Raw genomic sequence first — 15,932 nt, 5'->3', positions numbered from 1 at the left:
GGACAATCACTAGTTATGGTTTTTGTGGAAATGGAGCCACGAGGGAGAGTCTCCATAAGGAAGCGAAGCAAACAGCAGCCACCCTGCTTGGGAGTGATGAGTAAGGTTTCCCAGGAGGGCTAACTCCTGAGCTGGGTATAAAAGGAGGGGGAGGGGGCTGGAGAGATGGCTCAGCGGTTAGGAGCACTGACTGCCCTACCAGAGGTCCTGAGTTCAAATCCCAGCAATCACATGGTGGCTCACAACCATCTGTAATGAGATCTGACGCCCTCTTCTGGTGTGTCTGAGGACAGCTACAGTGTACTTACAGATAATAAGTAAATAAGTAAACAAATAAATAGATCTTTAAAAAGAAAAAAAGGAGGGGGAGGGAGGCTTGATAGATGGCTCACTTGGTAAGGTTTTGGCTGTGCAAGTATGAGGACCTGAGTTCCAATCCCCAGCATCCACATAAAAAGCCAAAGATTAAAGGACGTACCTTTAATCCGAGTGCCCGGGAAGCAGGGAAATAAGAGGACCTGGAAGCTCACTGGTCAGCTACTGTAGCTGAATTGGCGAGCTCCAGGTTCAGTGAGAGACCGTGTCTCAAGATATAAGGGAGAGAGCAATGGAGGAAGATATCGACAGCGACTTCTGAACTACATGGGAGGGCCTGCACGGAAGCACACACATATGCACCTATGTGTGCACGAAGGGTAGGCAGGGGGATGAAAGGGCATTCCCAGTAGAGGAAAACATGCTTGAGAGACAGACTTGAAAGGGTCTGGCTGGTGTGGTGAGTGGCAAGCACTGAGTAAGCTGGAACCGTACCTCCTAGTCTGGAGATAACAGATAGCCTAGGTCTGCACTGAGACCAGAAGCAGCCCGATGACTGCACCCAGAGGGCTTTCCTGTGTATGACAAGTGGCACTGAGAAGGGTTAGCCCAGGGGAAGGAGGGTGGCTGTCGACTCTCAAATGAACCTCAAGCAAAAGAAAGCTATCTGGGGAGAGCACATAGACACACCTGGCAATTATTAAATAATTTGGGTCATAAGGACAAAATAACAAAAGAATAATCAACTATAACCATTCTTAATTTACTACCTCACATTTCCTTCCAGTCTTTCCATTTTTAAAAATATGTTACTTATCATACGAAGAGCTTTCCTTCATCCTTTTTCAGCATTGATACATTGATAGGATAAACATCTTACAGTACCTCCAGTCCTGAAATATTATAAATCAACATTATGCCGTGAGCAGTTACCCAAGTCATAGACTTTCTCTTTTACCTGTTTTCTTGGGCACATCCTACCCATGGCTTTGGGTTCAGGACTGACTGTCACCAAACCTCTGTCCTATTTGGGGGCTTTCAGCTCATACTGGTTTTCTGCCCTATTGCTTTCTGTATACATACTTTTGGGTCAGGAGAGTTTCCTGTCCTTTACCATGCTGGAGATCCAACTGGGGGCCTCATGCACACTTTGCCTCACTACACCTCTGGCCTGGTGACTACAACCTTAGATCGTGTCCTTAGCCTAAGTTTCTAACAGTGGAATCCTTGGGACAAAATTTTTTTTAAAGACATTTATTTTATGTATATGAACACAATCCTGTTACAGATGGTTGTGAGCCACCATGTGGTTGCTGGGAATTGAACTCAGGACCTCTGGAAAAGCAGTCAGTGCTCTCAACCGCTGAGCCATCTCTCCAGCCCTGAATGTTTTTTTAAATTGCTGAATCAAGCCTTTAAACTTTCCTTTAAAAGGTCTGTGTACTGATTGGCCTCTCTCCCTCGATGAATAAATTCATCCGGATTCCCAGGATGACAGTCGGTGAGAACCATGGTACTGTCTTCCCATTACCGTTCAGATGTCAGTTCCTCAGGGAGCATGATCAACCGCACCCCACCCCACCCCACCCCCGCCCCAGTGCACACACCATTGTGGATCTGGGCCAGGAGCATCCAAGTCTACTGTATTTCCTCAAACTTTTTCAGAATGATTATCAATAGAGCAGGCATGATTAGCAAAGGTTCCCTCCTGGGACACGGTGGTAGGTTTTGACTTCAGCATTAGCCTACTGGTTATAGAGGACACCTAGTGTCTCTCTATGGAGGACAAGTTAGTGAGCGTTGGTTGCCTCATGGTGGGAGCCACCACATAACAGCCCAGTTTCTGTGGGAAAATTTGTGGTTCTAGCCTGCTCTGTCTGTCTGTCTGACTGTCTTTCGATTTTTAGTTAAGGGGTAGGGTTGGCATGTGCACACCCTTTTACCTGAGGAGGCTGGAGTCACAGCTGATTGTGAGTCACCTGACTCAGGGCAGGGAATCGAACTCAGGTCCTCTGGAAGAGCCATACATGCTCTTCACATCTGAGCCATCTCTCTGGCTTCGTCTGTCCGTTCTTCACGTATCTTTATGTGAGTCAGACCATAACGACGATGCTAATAGCTTTACACGAATGTGTTCACACACATACATGGAGATGTGGGATGGTCTTTCCTTTCAGACGTGCCCAGAGGAACTAGGAGGAAACCATCACATGCCTGGCTGGTGACACTTTAACATGTGGTTGGTCTCGCCCTTGGAGCGTTGTATGACTAAGGGAGAGAACATAGGCGGGGCGGTCAGATGTACCAGTTCCAGACTGGTCAAGATTGGTGACTTCTCAGAGCCTCAGCTTCCTCCTGTGACACACATAGTGGCTTTACAGATAAAAACTGAGGGTAGGAACAAGATGCCTCCCTAAGATCACAGAGCTAATACACAAACAGCACCACCCTCTCTCTCCTCCCCCCAGCATATGAAAAATCTAAGCTTAAAATCTAAACAGGTTTTCCTCCTCTCCCCCTCAACCCCTACTGAATGTTGAATATAGGGCCTCTGACATGCTAGGCAGGTACTCTACCACTGACCTCCACCCCCACTCCATTCCCCCTCACACACACACACACACACACACACACACACACACACACACACACACACCCCTGCCTAGCCTGTAAACATCTATGAAGCTTCAGCTTTTCACCTGAAGAGGTCAAAGCTGCCCCCTGCCATTCTATTAATGCTCATTTGCGTGCTCTCTGTGCCGCGTACACTGCCTCACACGACCTTCCACGGGTCCCACTTCAGGGATAGGACGTAGTTGTTTTTCATACACTTGTTTTTCATAGCACGTATACTAGGACATTGTGTTTGTTTTCATCTTTTCCTATTAACCGACATAAGATGGCCAACCGGAAGGGATGCCGTTGGCCAAGATGGTCTGGACAAAACCACATGCCACTGTGAGTCTGGCTCTGTTTCCCTTCTGTATGCAACAGCACTAGCTCCTGAAATGTGATCTCTCATATCCCTGACATTGGGTCTCCTTGAGCGGTTTTGGTGAGGACTGAAAAAATAAACATGGTCTCCTACTCCGCTCCTCTTCCGGAAGAGGTGTCTGGCCTCCGGGGAGGCTTTGCAAAGCATAACCCCTTTCTTGTGCTTATGTCCTCTGAAGAATGCCTGTCTGGCTTAAGAGGGCACCCACAGTGCTTTAGAGCCTCTTCCTGTTTAAGTCTCCTTTAATCCCGAAAGTAGGGAAATGTTTAGGATTCTTTTTTTAAAAGGTTCTTGAGAGTTATTTAATTCATACCTCCTTACTCAGCCCCACATCCTCACCTCCACCCCCCCACCCCCCCAGGCTGGAGCCATCTGGTTTGGTTTTGGTTGTTGAGAGAGTGGGACGTTCTCCTTTTCAAAGCACAGGCAGGAGAATGGGGCACTTTCTATGGCTTTTCTATTCTTCAGTTTCCAGGCCCTGAGAAGGAGGTTGGAAGCGTTTTTTTTTTTTTTTTTGCAGCGGCTGCATTCCGATTTGCCTAGGGGCAGTTGCATTTGTCAACAAAGGCTGCAAGAGCGTGAGTCTGCTGGGAGCAGCACTTGAAGGGCCACATACATCAAAGAGAACTTCAAAGGGAGTCATTTGTCATCTGGGTGCAGAATAAGTCACTCTGAAGGTGGAAAATGTAAAGTTACCCAAGAAGAATCCTTTAGTGATCCTGACAGGAGGGTACAGACTGCAGCGGCTGGACCACAGCAAAAATCTTACAGTATCACAGGGAAGGAAAAAAAAAAAAAAACCAGACAGTGCCATGTACATACATGGAAAAGGAAAGGCTGTCAATAAACCACTTAGAATAGTGCCTAGCATACAGTAAGCACTTAATAAATGCTAGCTGTCGTAAATAGATAGCTATGCATGTATGGCCAGCTGCCTTTTTATGCTGGTTGAAATGCCATTTCTTTTAAGGAATGAATTTAATAAAAGAACTATAATTTGTGGGTTTTTAAAAAATTTTATTCACGTCGGTGTTCTGCCTCCATGTTTGTCTGTGTGAGGGTGTCAGATTCCCTGGAACTAGAATTATAGACGGTTATGAACTGCCGTGTGGGTGTTGGGATTTGAACCTGGATCCTTTGGAAAAGCAGCCAGTGATCTTAACCACTGAGCCGCCTCTCCAGCCCCCTCTGACTTGCGATTTTGTTTACACGTATAGCTAGTAATATTTTAACAGTATGTTTCTGATTTCCTACATTTTAATTTATTGTTTTTGTTTGTCGAGACAGGGTTTCTCTGTATAGCCTTAATTATCCTAGAACTCACTTTGTAGACTAAGCTGGCCCTGAGCCCAGAGATCTGCCTGCCTCTGCCTCTGAGTGTTAGAATGAAAGATGTGCACCATCACACCCAGCCTTGCTCACACACTTATTTCTTTGCAACATTATTCCGATGCAAACTAACTAGAAACACTAACCCAGGCACTGTGCTTCAAATAAAATTTTGGTATCTACATTCCTTTTTAAGTAAAGTAGGGCAATGTGGGTCTTTCCACATGTATTTACAAGGAGTGGATATGTCTGGGAGGCGACAGAGACACTGGTGATCAGGAAGCTAGTGTACTGTGGAGTTCTGTCTTGGGTCAAGACAGAACCAAGAGGATCCCAGCAGCTGAGATTCCCCACCACCACCACCACCACCACCACCACCACCACCGCATCTCCACGCTCATTCCCCCTATCTGTTTCTCTTGCCCCCTTAGCACCTGCAGGATGGGGAGAGACAGAAGCTGCATCTCCCCAAAGCAGCCTCACCAGCTGCAGTCAGGCACATCAAGCAGACTAAACAGCGTTTGAGAGAAGACAGCACAAGCACCTTCTTGGCTCTGTCTCTGTCTCTGTCTCTGTCTCTGTCTCTCTCTCTCTCTCTCTCTCTCACACACACACACACACACACACACACACACACACACACACACACGTGAGAGTCACCGTTGTGTGTCCTATGGCTGCTTGTGGCAAGTTTATGAGACCCTAAGGTCAAGCCCTTCCTTGAGGCTGAGGACACTGTGAATGGGCCATTCACTTGTTCCACGTTTATTGAGCATCGAATGTCAGACACTTTGGGGATGCAGAGAGGAATGAGGTCAGCAACTTCACCCTCCTTCCCTGCCCAGAAGGCGAGAAAGAGCATGAGTGAATAGCTACTTCTGAAATGCCTGCCTTTGGTGGGGCAGTGAGGGAGCCCCATGGGGAAAGATCGCATCTGCCACTTAGGCTCTCTCAGAACAAGCCTGAGTTTTGAATTCAGAGTCCTCCCTTGAAACCCTCAGTGCTGTAGGATGTTGGTGTTTTCCCCTTCTTTTGGTGTAGCACATATTTGGGGCAAAGGGGAGAGTGGGAAGCGGACATCTGCCCTATACCCACATGCTGCGTGGCATGCTGTCTGCAGTACATATAACACGTTTGTGGCCATTGTCATCAGAACCAGTGGTGACCCTCAGGAGGCCCACATAAGATTTAGCCTACAAACATTCCTTCAAAGGAGGGAAGGGAGAATAGCAGACCTCATCCAAGACTCCAGCCAGCACTCCTCCACTGGGCTGCACGCAATTCTGTCCTAGCTGCATGTGGTCTGGAAGGTGCTAGGGGACACAGGAGGTAGAGTGTGGACTGAAATGGAGACTCTGTCTGTGCCATTTTAAAGGGCCCTCTGTGCTGGCTGGGATGGGCTATGCTGCTCAGTGATACATCTCTTTGGGGACCATCTGCTTTCCACTGTGTAGCCTTCCACCCAAACTCCCATAAGGAAGTGCGATAATCTCATTGGTCCACTACGTTATACTTGGGTTGAATCTGTTCTTTGGTCTGTCACTGGGGTCATATCTCAGATAAACAGACATTTGTCTACATCTCACTGGGACAAGTGACCCAATGTGTGTCACTGAGTATCTTCTGGGAGGCCCTGGTAGTCATTCCGCCTCCTCCTAGTCCTAAGAACTTGATGCGAAATTTATTCTTGAACTCAGACGAAGGGTTCGTGGGGATCCCAGGAAGCCAAGCAAAACTGAAAATGTGAACTGTGGCCCTGAGATGAAAATAAAACAGAAAACCAGTTTCACACCCAAGGGAGTGAAGGGGAGACAGCTCAGCAGTTTAAGTACACTTGTAGCTCTTGCTAACGTCTCAGGTTCTGTTCCCAGGACCCACATGGCAACTCACAACCATATGTAACTCCAGTTCCTGGGGATCAGATGCCCTCTTTTGGCCTCCTTGAACACTAGGCACACACAGTACACATATATACACCCATGTAAACCCCTATACACATAAAATATAAATAAACAAACAAAAAACAACACTAAGGGAGGCTGACGGGTGCTGCAGAACCAACACTGTAGCTGAACCTTAGTTTACCTGGCTCCAAGGCTCCAAGGCTCCAAGGCTCCAAGGCTCCAAGGCTCCAAGGCTCCAAGGCTCCAAGGCTCCAAGGCTCCAAGGCTCCAAGGCTCCAAGGCTCCAAGGCTCCAAGGCTCCAAGGCTCCAAGGCTCCAAGGCAAGATCAGATACAAGCTTTTACCCACCTTCCTGACTCCTTCTCTTATCTCTCTCATTACCACAACCTCTCCAGACATGATGGCTCACAACTTTGATCCCAGCACTTGGGAGGCAGAGGCAGGTAGATCTCTGAGTTCAAGGCCAGCCTGGTTTACATGGTAAGTTCCAGGACAGCTTGAGTTACATATTGAGACTCTATCTCAAAAAGACTCAAAGTCCAAAAACTAAGAGGCTGAGGGATGAACCATCCAAACAAAAAAGACGAGAACTTCCAACACCGATCTCTCCGATGACATACTTTGTGGACTTATCTATTAACAACTCCACTGTGGGGATGGTGTCATGGGTTTATTCATTTATCCAAATTTAGCCAACTGTACACTTGAAATGCATAAGTATGTCATACATCGCTATCACATCTCCCTGAAGCTGCTTTACCAAACCACTTTGAATTATTATCAAACATCTCCCATGGAGTGATGTCATTAGTGATTCTGGTACACACTGGGCTGTGGAGAAGGACCCTCATCGCTAAAGGAGGGCAAACACGCCAGCGTCATAGAAATGCTGGACCACTGTGACATCTAAGTTTGCATTTTTTTCCCTTCGGGATAGGATCTCTACTACCTCCCACCCCTTCACTCTACTGCTTTTCTCATGTCACTCAGAGAGACCCAAGCTCATACCTAGTTCTCTGTCCCTCTGGGTGCCCTGGAAAAATGACCTCTCTGAGTCTCACCAGTTGCTCTTCTGCAAAAAACGCAGCCACTTCGCAATTCTGATGGACACTGGCTCAGTCTGCATATCGAGTGCCTGGCACATTAACATGCCCTGACGTTAGTGATGGCTCGCACCAGAATTGCGAAAACCAGGGAGAAACGTTTCAAGGAGAAAAGACAGAAGAGAGAGACAAACACAATGGAGTCTTCTTTTGCTATTTAAAGGGTTTCTGACTTGGGAGTCAGAGTTGGGCAGATCTCTGTAAGTTCGAGGCCACTCTGGTCTACATTGTCCAGGTACATTATGTGAAGGTTGTCTCTGCCTATTCAAGTGTTGATCGTTATCCCGGCAGGGATCTAAGTGCTAGCCAGATCTTGGTATTGCTATTCTTACAGCCCACTCTGGTATTTTGTAAACAGTCACTTTCCTCACTTGCTGGTTTTCATAATAAAGATATGATGTCTAATAGCTAGGTGGGAAGTGGAGGGAGGAACTTCCAGGCAGAGAAATGGTCTCTGGAGAGGAAATCAGAAGTGGGTTTCACCAGCGCTGGCCTGGAGAGAAACAGACATACCGGGACCAAAAGAGAGGTAAAAAGATATCCAAGCTGCGGGACTTAAGGCTAGAATAGTCAAGTTGATTTAGATTGAACTAGCTCAGATTCTACCGAGCTAAAGACCTAAGGTTCTGTGTCATTGTTTACCCACTGGCAGGACCAGAAAGTCCCACTGTAATGAGTTCCAGGACAGCCAGAAACACATAGTTAAGATCCTACCTGAAAAAACAAAACAAAACAAAACAAAACAAAAACCTTAAAAGGTTTCTGGATAGAAGGATGTGAAGCCAATGTGAAAGACAAAGAACATGGCTTTGGAAGCTTCCTAGACTGGGCCACTGTGCCTGTCACCCAAACTACTCTGTGCCTAGCTCTCTGTATTTGTTAAAGGTTCATGGCTACAACATACTTCAGGGAGAAGTTGTTTTACCTGAGGTGACGTGCATATGAACCTGGTAGGCACAGGGCCTGCCACAGATGAATGTTTAAAATCTCTCTTCACTTGCAAGGTGATGATAAACCTCCGAGGCCTCAGTTAGTGACACTTGCTGGGGAAGGGAGACTCCCCACTCTGAGGAAAGTCATTCCTCATGCTGAGAGCTGTCTTAAGAACTCAACTCAAGAAGGACGACCAAAACGTGAATGCTTCGCTCCTTCTTTAAAAGGGGAACAAGAATACCCTTAGGAGGGGATAGTGAGGCAAAGTTTAGAACAGAGACAGAAGGAACACCCATTCAGAGCCTGCCCCACATGTGGCTCATACATATACAGCCACCAAACTAGATAAGATGGATGAAGCAAAGAAGTGCAGGCTGACAGGAACCAGATGTAGATCTCTCCTGAGAGACACAGCCAGAATATGGCAAATACATAGGCGAATGCCAGCAGCAAACCACTGAACTGAGAATGGGACCCCTGTTGAAGGAATCTTAGAAAGGACTGAAAGAGCTTGAAGGGGCTTGAGACCCCTTATGAACAACAATGCCAACCAACCAGAGCTTCCAGGGACTAAGCCACTACCCAAAGACTATACATGGACTGACCCTGGGCTCCGACCTCATAGGTAGCAATGAATAGCCTAGTAAGAGCACCAATGGAAGGGGGAAGCCCTTGGTCCTGCCAAGACTGAACCCCCAGTGAACGTGATTGTTGGGAGGAGGGCAGTAATGGGGGGAGGATGGGGAGGGGAACACCCATATAGAAGGGGAGGGGGGGGGGCTAGGGGGATGTTGGCCTGGAAACCAGGAAAGGGAATAACATTTGAAATGTAAATAAGAAATACCCAATTTAATAAAGATGAGAAAAAAAAAGTAGGACAGTTGAGATGGTCCTGCTGTACGCTCAAATGGAGGGCAGAGGATCGAGTCCTTGAAAAGGATTTCTGTTAGAAAAGTTTAGCATGGCTACGTTTAACATGTATCAGTGAGACAGACAGATGGATGGACAGAAGGGTGGCCTGGGTTTCTGTCCTCACACTGTAGCTCCCTTGCTCTATAGCTTCTCAAGGACCAACCTTTTGTCAGTCAAATGGCACCTACTTGATAGATGTGCTGTAAGCATTCAGTGAAATGATACATTGAGAGTTTCAGAGGCTTAGCTCATGACGTCCCTGAACCACATTGCTCTGAGCCCTGCAGACAGGAGCACAAGTGTTCCCACCATGTGTACATGGCGTGTTTCTGTCAGACACTGCTCTAAGCTCAGGAAGGGTAGAGAGGAAAAGATGAAGTCCAGGTAGAACCAGACACTAGGCAAATGTGCCTCACTATGGAGAGATGTTTGTGGGTTCTCCCTCCCCACTGATGTTCCCATGTTGAAATCTCAGCTCTGTGTGTGATGATTTTGAGCAAGACACTTGGAAGGTCCCGGGGTATGCAGTGAGGACACAAGAGAAAACAGCAGTTGGCAACCCACAAGACAGCCCTCACCAGACACCAAATCTGCCTGTAACTTGATCTTGAATTTCTCAGTCTGTAAAAGACATAGAAATACATTTTTGCTGTTTATGGGCTACCAATCTATGACAGTTTGTTATAGAATTCTGAATGGGCTAAGACACACATGGCCAGGCATAAGAAAAGACATTCAAGAGTGTTGAAGATGTCAGGGAGAAAATATAGCCGAGTAAAATGACAGTGATGTATAAGCAAGCAGGCGTTCTGGGTAGACTGCAGAGCGAGTTCAGGAAAGGTCTCAGTGAGGCAATATGCGCCCTCAAACCTGAAGGGCAGAGAGCCAATCTTGCAACCATCTGGGCAAAGAAGACTCTTGGAAAGGGGAGTGGAGCAGAGACCCTGAGGCAGAAGCCACTGTGACATCATTGGGGGCAGAGGTCTTAGCAGGCTTAGACTGGATAGGTTGGGGAACCTGGGAGATGGCTGGACTCTGTTCTTAATGAAGGGACGTCTCAGAGGGCAAAGGCAGAGAAGAACCTGGGGTGCCATTAGAATGTAGGTGACGGGGACTGTGGCTCAACCGAAAAGCCCTGGCTCTCACCTGGAGTGGAGAAGCCAGGAGAGGCCATTGGTCTTTGGCTTTCCTGTAAACGAACACTCCAGGGCCCTTGCCACTGCAGTGTGGGAGGGGACCCAGAAATTCTCCCTTCTAGTCTTTGCTCCTTCAGAATGGGCACAGGCACCCAGAATGAGAGTCCCCTCTGGTTCAGTCAGTTTCCATTGCTGTAACAAAATAGCAATGCTGGCTAATGTATAAACAAAAGATGTTTATTTATAAGGGAATATCCTGGAAATCCAAGGTTGAGCAGGTTTTCTGGTTATGGTTTCGTGGCAGGATGAATCATTGCAGGAGCAAACTCCAGAGAGAACACTTGGTGACGAGAACACTTAGTGATGGAGGAGAGGAAGCAGGGTCCTTCTTACAACATGCCTCTACTGCAGGGATTATCCAGGGTCCCTCAGTCACTCCCTCTCTCCTTTCCCTCCAAGGACAGCAGCCATTCAAAGTCCCATCACCTCTGAACACACTGCCCAAGGGACCAAGCATCTAGCACCCGAACCTTTGATGGAAAAACCACATCCATACCACAGTCTTCCAATGTTCCCCAACACTGCCTGAGGTGCCCCCCGCCCCCGCCAAGCCTGTGAACTACTATTTTCAGAGTGAGACAGACCAGGATGTCACAACAGCCTCTACTCCCACGTGTCCTCCCCTCCACCCTCTGCTCCAGGCTCTCTGAAGCTCCACACTCCACCCTGTACCCTGCCACCCTCACCACCCCCACCCTGCACCCATCCTCAGTGCAGTGCTGTCATGCAACTGTGCCTCCCCCCTACATACTCTTGCCGCTCTGCCAGTCAAGAATCTCCCATCTTCCGTCGTCCTTTTGCAGGACTCCTGTTCCCCTCCTTGTCTGCTGCAAACATTTTAGCCCCGTCTCCATTTTCATTCTTCTCTGTCAACCTGGTCCGGACCCCACTGAAATGGGCTGAGTCGTGAGTCATGTGTGGTTCCATATCCACCCAAGGAACCAAGCTCAGGGAGTTGCTCCTTGACTGGAAAATGTGTCCCCTCAGAAGATCCACCTCCAACCAAAGACAAACAATGTGCACGAAGAAAGTTGTCAAAAGACCCAAACTGAGGTCAGAGATATTCTCCCTCCTCCGAGAGAGGTGACAGCTTGATGTCTTGGTGTCAGGGTAAGATTCAGATCGCTGCGAAGATCAACTCGGTCTCAAACAGCTCCAACTGCATGATAAACACATCTATCTTGGAGCCTGTCAGCCATTCCCCCCACCCCAGGGCTGTCTTCCTTTCTAGCTGCCCACTGGGCATGTGACTTGGAACCGGAGAGAAGGCTGACAAACGTGGGCTGTTGCTTGTTTTAGTTGAAGTCGGCTCCGCAGTACCAGAAATACAAATGTCTTGCCCCACCTTTGTTTTGTGTCTGTTAGGCTAACATCTGACTGTTGAGCTTGATTTGGGAGCAAAGTAAAAAGAAAGCTGTTCAGGAGCCAACGAGAGGACTCGGCAGGTAAAGGTGCTTGCTGCAAGGCCTGAAGACATGTGCTTGATCCCCGGGACCCACACGGTAGGAGGAGACACTCCTACAGGTTGTCCTCTGACCTCATATATTGCTCTCTCTAGTGTGCCCCACAGCATGAAGACACAATAAATACATACATGGCTTTGTTTCTTTTTAGATGTGCATAAGACGACACTTGCTATCCTTGTGGAAGACTTGACCATGTTTGGTCAGAACCCAGACACATTATTAAAGCCCTTCACCTAGAACTCAATTCTTTAGTTCTGTTTATATGAATGTCAGGTAATCACCCTGGGCGGCGGCGGGGGGGTGGGGTGGGGACAGGCTGGCTCATCCCTGAGAGCTTGTTTCTTGTTATAGTGGAACCAGACGCGCAGTAAATGGGAACAACTGTAGTCTCCGACAGTTCTTTCAGAGCCCCGCGACTCTATCAATTAATAACGACTAGGGTCCACTACTCCCCAGACATGCCTCTTTTGGGTGCTTTTACCTCTGTGCTTATCTTCCTATCCCTAAGCCTGCTGTACACACTGTCCATGTGCTGTCAGCTGTCATGGTCCAGCCTCTACCTATGTCCAAGGGTATAAGCTTGGGACCAAAGAACTGCAGCACTTAGAAGACCAGCATGCTTTCAGGGTAAGAGTCATCAGTAGTAGGGGACCATAGATGGTGGGGTAGGAGAGCTAACCATTGCTCACTTCATCTCCCCCACCCCTAGGGATCCCTGATAAGTCCTTCCAACTGAGTCAAATGGGGGTCTTGCCTTCCTCTGTCTGTGGACCCCAGGCTTTTGTTTTAGTGGCCACAGGACAGCTCATGCAATCTAGATGTGACCTTTCAACTCCTCAGCGCCCATCACAGGCACTGTGAGCTTTTCTCTAGAGCTTCTCAGATGATTTTTTTTTTCTTTTTAAACTTCATGGGAAGTATGCTAAAATGCAGATTCTTGTTGAGGGTAGGGTGTATGGGTCTTTACTTCTATCAGGTTTATTTCAGAAACTACTACAGCTGCCGGAGGCTCGCATTGTGAGTGGAGGGCCCCCGAGAATAACCAGAAAGATGGTTTTCTTAGGGATGTCCAGGTTTCAGCATTGATGCTCCCCACACTCTGCTTCCTGAGAAAGCCCAAGTCCTAAGCAGACTGGAGTGGCTGATGATTCTATACCTTAAACAGGAGGCCTTCTCCACATAGGGAGCTTCAATGTCTGTCTCTCAAAGGAAACTCTCCAAAGGTCCATTTGAGGAGTTGGGATGGAAAGAGGCACCAGAAGATGTGCACAGCTTCCCATGGGCTTGTGAAGCAGGAGACAAACAATGATCTGGGAGCCAGAGACTTGGCTTCCTGTTCCCTGCTCCCTGCATTACACAGGGACAATTGAGCTCACTGATCCTTACCTGTGCAATGGATGCTGACCCTGTGTACCTTAAGGTGCTTTCACTAGAATCACAAGAGCAAATGAGGGATCGTGCATGTTCTTAAAGCCCTATCCAGATGTGGGGATGACTGACTGACTAGTGTTTCTTCTCCTTGCTCTGCTTTAGCGAAGCCCTGGGAGGGTTAGTGATAAGTAAGGAGGACCCACCAAGGCGGCCAAGTGAACCAAGTGTTTGCTGCAGCACAGGCCTGAGGATCAGAGCTTGGATTCTCATCACCCAGATGAAAGCTGGGTGTTGCCACAGGCATCTGTAATCCCCGTGCTGAGGATGGAGACAGATGGACTCGGGGGTTGTCTAGCCCTAAATAGTTTATCATTCAGGGGAGATCTTGTCATCAAAAATGAGGTAGAGAGTGAGAGGGACAGGCATCCCAGCATCAACTTCTGGCTGCCACATACCTCCTAACACACATATGCACATACAGACATAATATGCGTACATGGGCATGGACATGTGTGTGAGAATGTATGCACGTGCACAGACACACACGCACACACACAGAGTGAAGAAGAGAGGGAGATAGGGGAGGAAGAGAACCCTAAGTTCTACACATTATGGAACTAGCTAGGAGTTTATGCTGTATCCTTTGGCTACTTGGCCTACAGGACCTAAAATGGACAAAACAGGAGCGAGTCAACACTGCTGGGTTGGCCTTGTCCACTAAAGACACAGTTGGAAGGAGAAGCCACATGCCCTGAAAATTATTAAATGAAAATAAACCACTTGGAAGGGCTGAACTGCTCCTGGCTCTGGAGTCAAGTGGCAAGAGAGGACTATGATAGCCTACCCTCTCTTACACCCCGCCTTGCTGCGAACTCCAGCCCACCCCTTCTGGAGTCAGTGCTGTTCAGGATGCTCTGAAGACTTCCAGGCCTTTGGGGCCTTGACCCTGAGACTGGCCAGAAGATCACCTCTCCCTGCAGATGTTCTCGCCGCCTTTGTTCAGCACCCTCATTGTCCTTTCCTCTCTGAGGCCCTTTTTGGATGATGAAGAGACTCCTGGAAGAGGAAACATCTTGCCTTTTTTAAGCTTCTTCTTCCCCACTCATTAATGTGTGTCTTCATTCAGGGTTCCATTTATCCTCAAGTATCTAACATGAGCCAGTAGCCCATGTGATCACAGAGGAAAACGCCTGAACGCTACTATTAATGTAACAGAGGGACTGGGAGATATAAACTGGATCATTCTAGGGTACAGAGCCCTCTGCCTGGGGAGTCAGGCGAAGGGTTTGCCACAAGGGAGTTTGGTATGTGGCAAAGAGGCCAGAAGGTCATGGAGGTGGAGGTCTCTATGAGCAATGTGAGTATCTAAGACAAAGTCACAGGATGAACTTAGGGCCCTTCAGGAGTGGGTCCCTGGCAGGGAGTTGCTTTAATAGTATGTTGGCAGTGATGCCCTTGAAGCCCTCCATTATTGATGTTATTATTATGGTTAGTTAAGTATGACTGGGTTCATGGAAAATCCCCCAGCCCGCTGCAGAAGACTAATACAAATCTGGTGGTCAAAATGAATAATAGGATAAAGTTCTCTTGCTGAGAAATACATCTGACGTCAAGATACCCAAAGTGGTGACCTATAACCTTTCTGAAAAACCAACATCCTGCTGACTAATAGATACGACAAACCTGTGACCTTTCTGACATCCTGTCAACATCAGTCGATTCCCTGACCACACGAATATTGTGTCCTTGGCCTGCGTAAATGTTTCTTACTTCCCCCTCCCTCTGTTACCCCTGCTATGGCATAAATTCAGCCTTGGGAAAAATAAAATTGTTGCCTTGATCAGACTCTTGTCTTGGAGTCCTTCTTCGTGTCCCTTGTCCCCCATTCTCTTCCAGGTACCCTCAGCACCCATCATTGACAGTAGTATAGGTACAGAGTAGGCGAGCTTCACAGATTTCTCCTCCCTCTCTTTGTCCCTCCCTCCTCCCAGAGCAGGTCATTTGGGGCCTGAAGACAGAGGGACAAGAGGATGATAAAGCTACAGTGTGTTCAGAGGACTTGGATTCCTCGGGGCCAAGGGAATTTCAGAGCTCTGGGAACAGGGCATGAGAGGCAGTGGAGCAGAGATGGTGGCTATGATGCAATGGCCTGGTTTCTGGCCTCTTCTCTGTGGAGACTGGAGGGAAGCAGGGCAAAGCCTGCTGCTCCTGGCTGCGGGATGGAAGATAGAACTCCCCCCTAGAGGAAGGCAGATGGAGAATGGGCCTCAGAGAACAACCCGGACTCCGGCAGCCAGGCTCCAGCAAGTGTGCCGAGCAGGAATTCGAGGCCTTTGGGAATCTGGGACACCAGCCTAGCTGACTTTTGTAGGGAGGAAAATCACACTTTGCTCCTTGGGTCAATGGAA

The 15,932-nt window shown here is 48.0% G+C and overlaps 1 protein-coding gene across 4 annotated transcripts in view; it reads right to left on the bottom strand.

Annotated features, from left to right (window-relative positions):
* Positions 1-15,932, bottom strand: part of Clmp (CXADR like cell adhesion molecule) — a 108,696-nt gene that overhangs the window by 82,664 nt on the left and 10,100 nt on the right. For 2 of the 4 annotated variants that reach the window (XM_087560699.1, XM_087560700.1), the window contains exon 2: positions 6,725-6,856. In XM_087560699.1, the coding sequence (XP_087416825.1) occupies positions 6,725-6,856 (132 nt within the window). 4 annotated transcript variants of the gene reach the window in all.

The sequence above is a fragment of the Rattus norvegicus genome, chromosome 8 (genome assembly GCF_021556685.1).
Source record: "Rattus norvegicus strain SHRSP/BbbUtx chromosome 8, alternate assembly SHRSP_T2T, whole genome shotgun sequence".
In the NCBI taxonomy this organism is placed as follows: Eukaryota; Metazoa; Chordata; class Mammalia; order Rodentia; family Muridae; genus Rattus; species Rattus norvegicus.
This window is presented reverse-complemented; position numbering and strand designations above follow the sequence as displayed.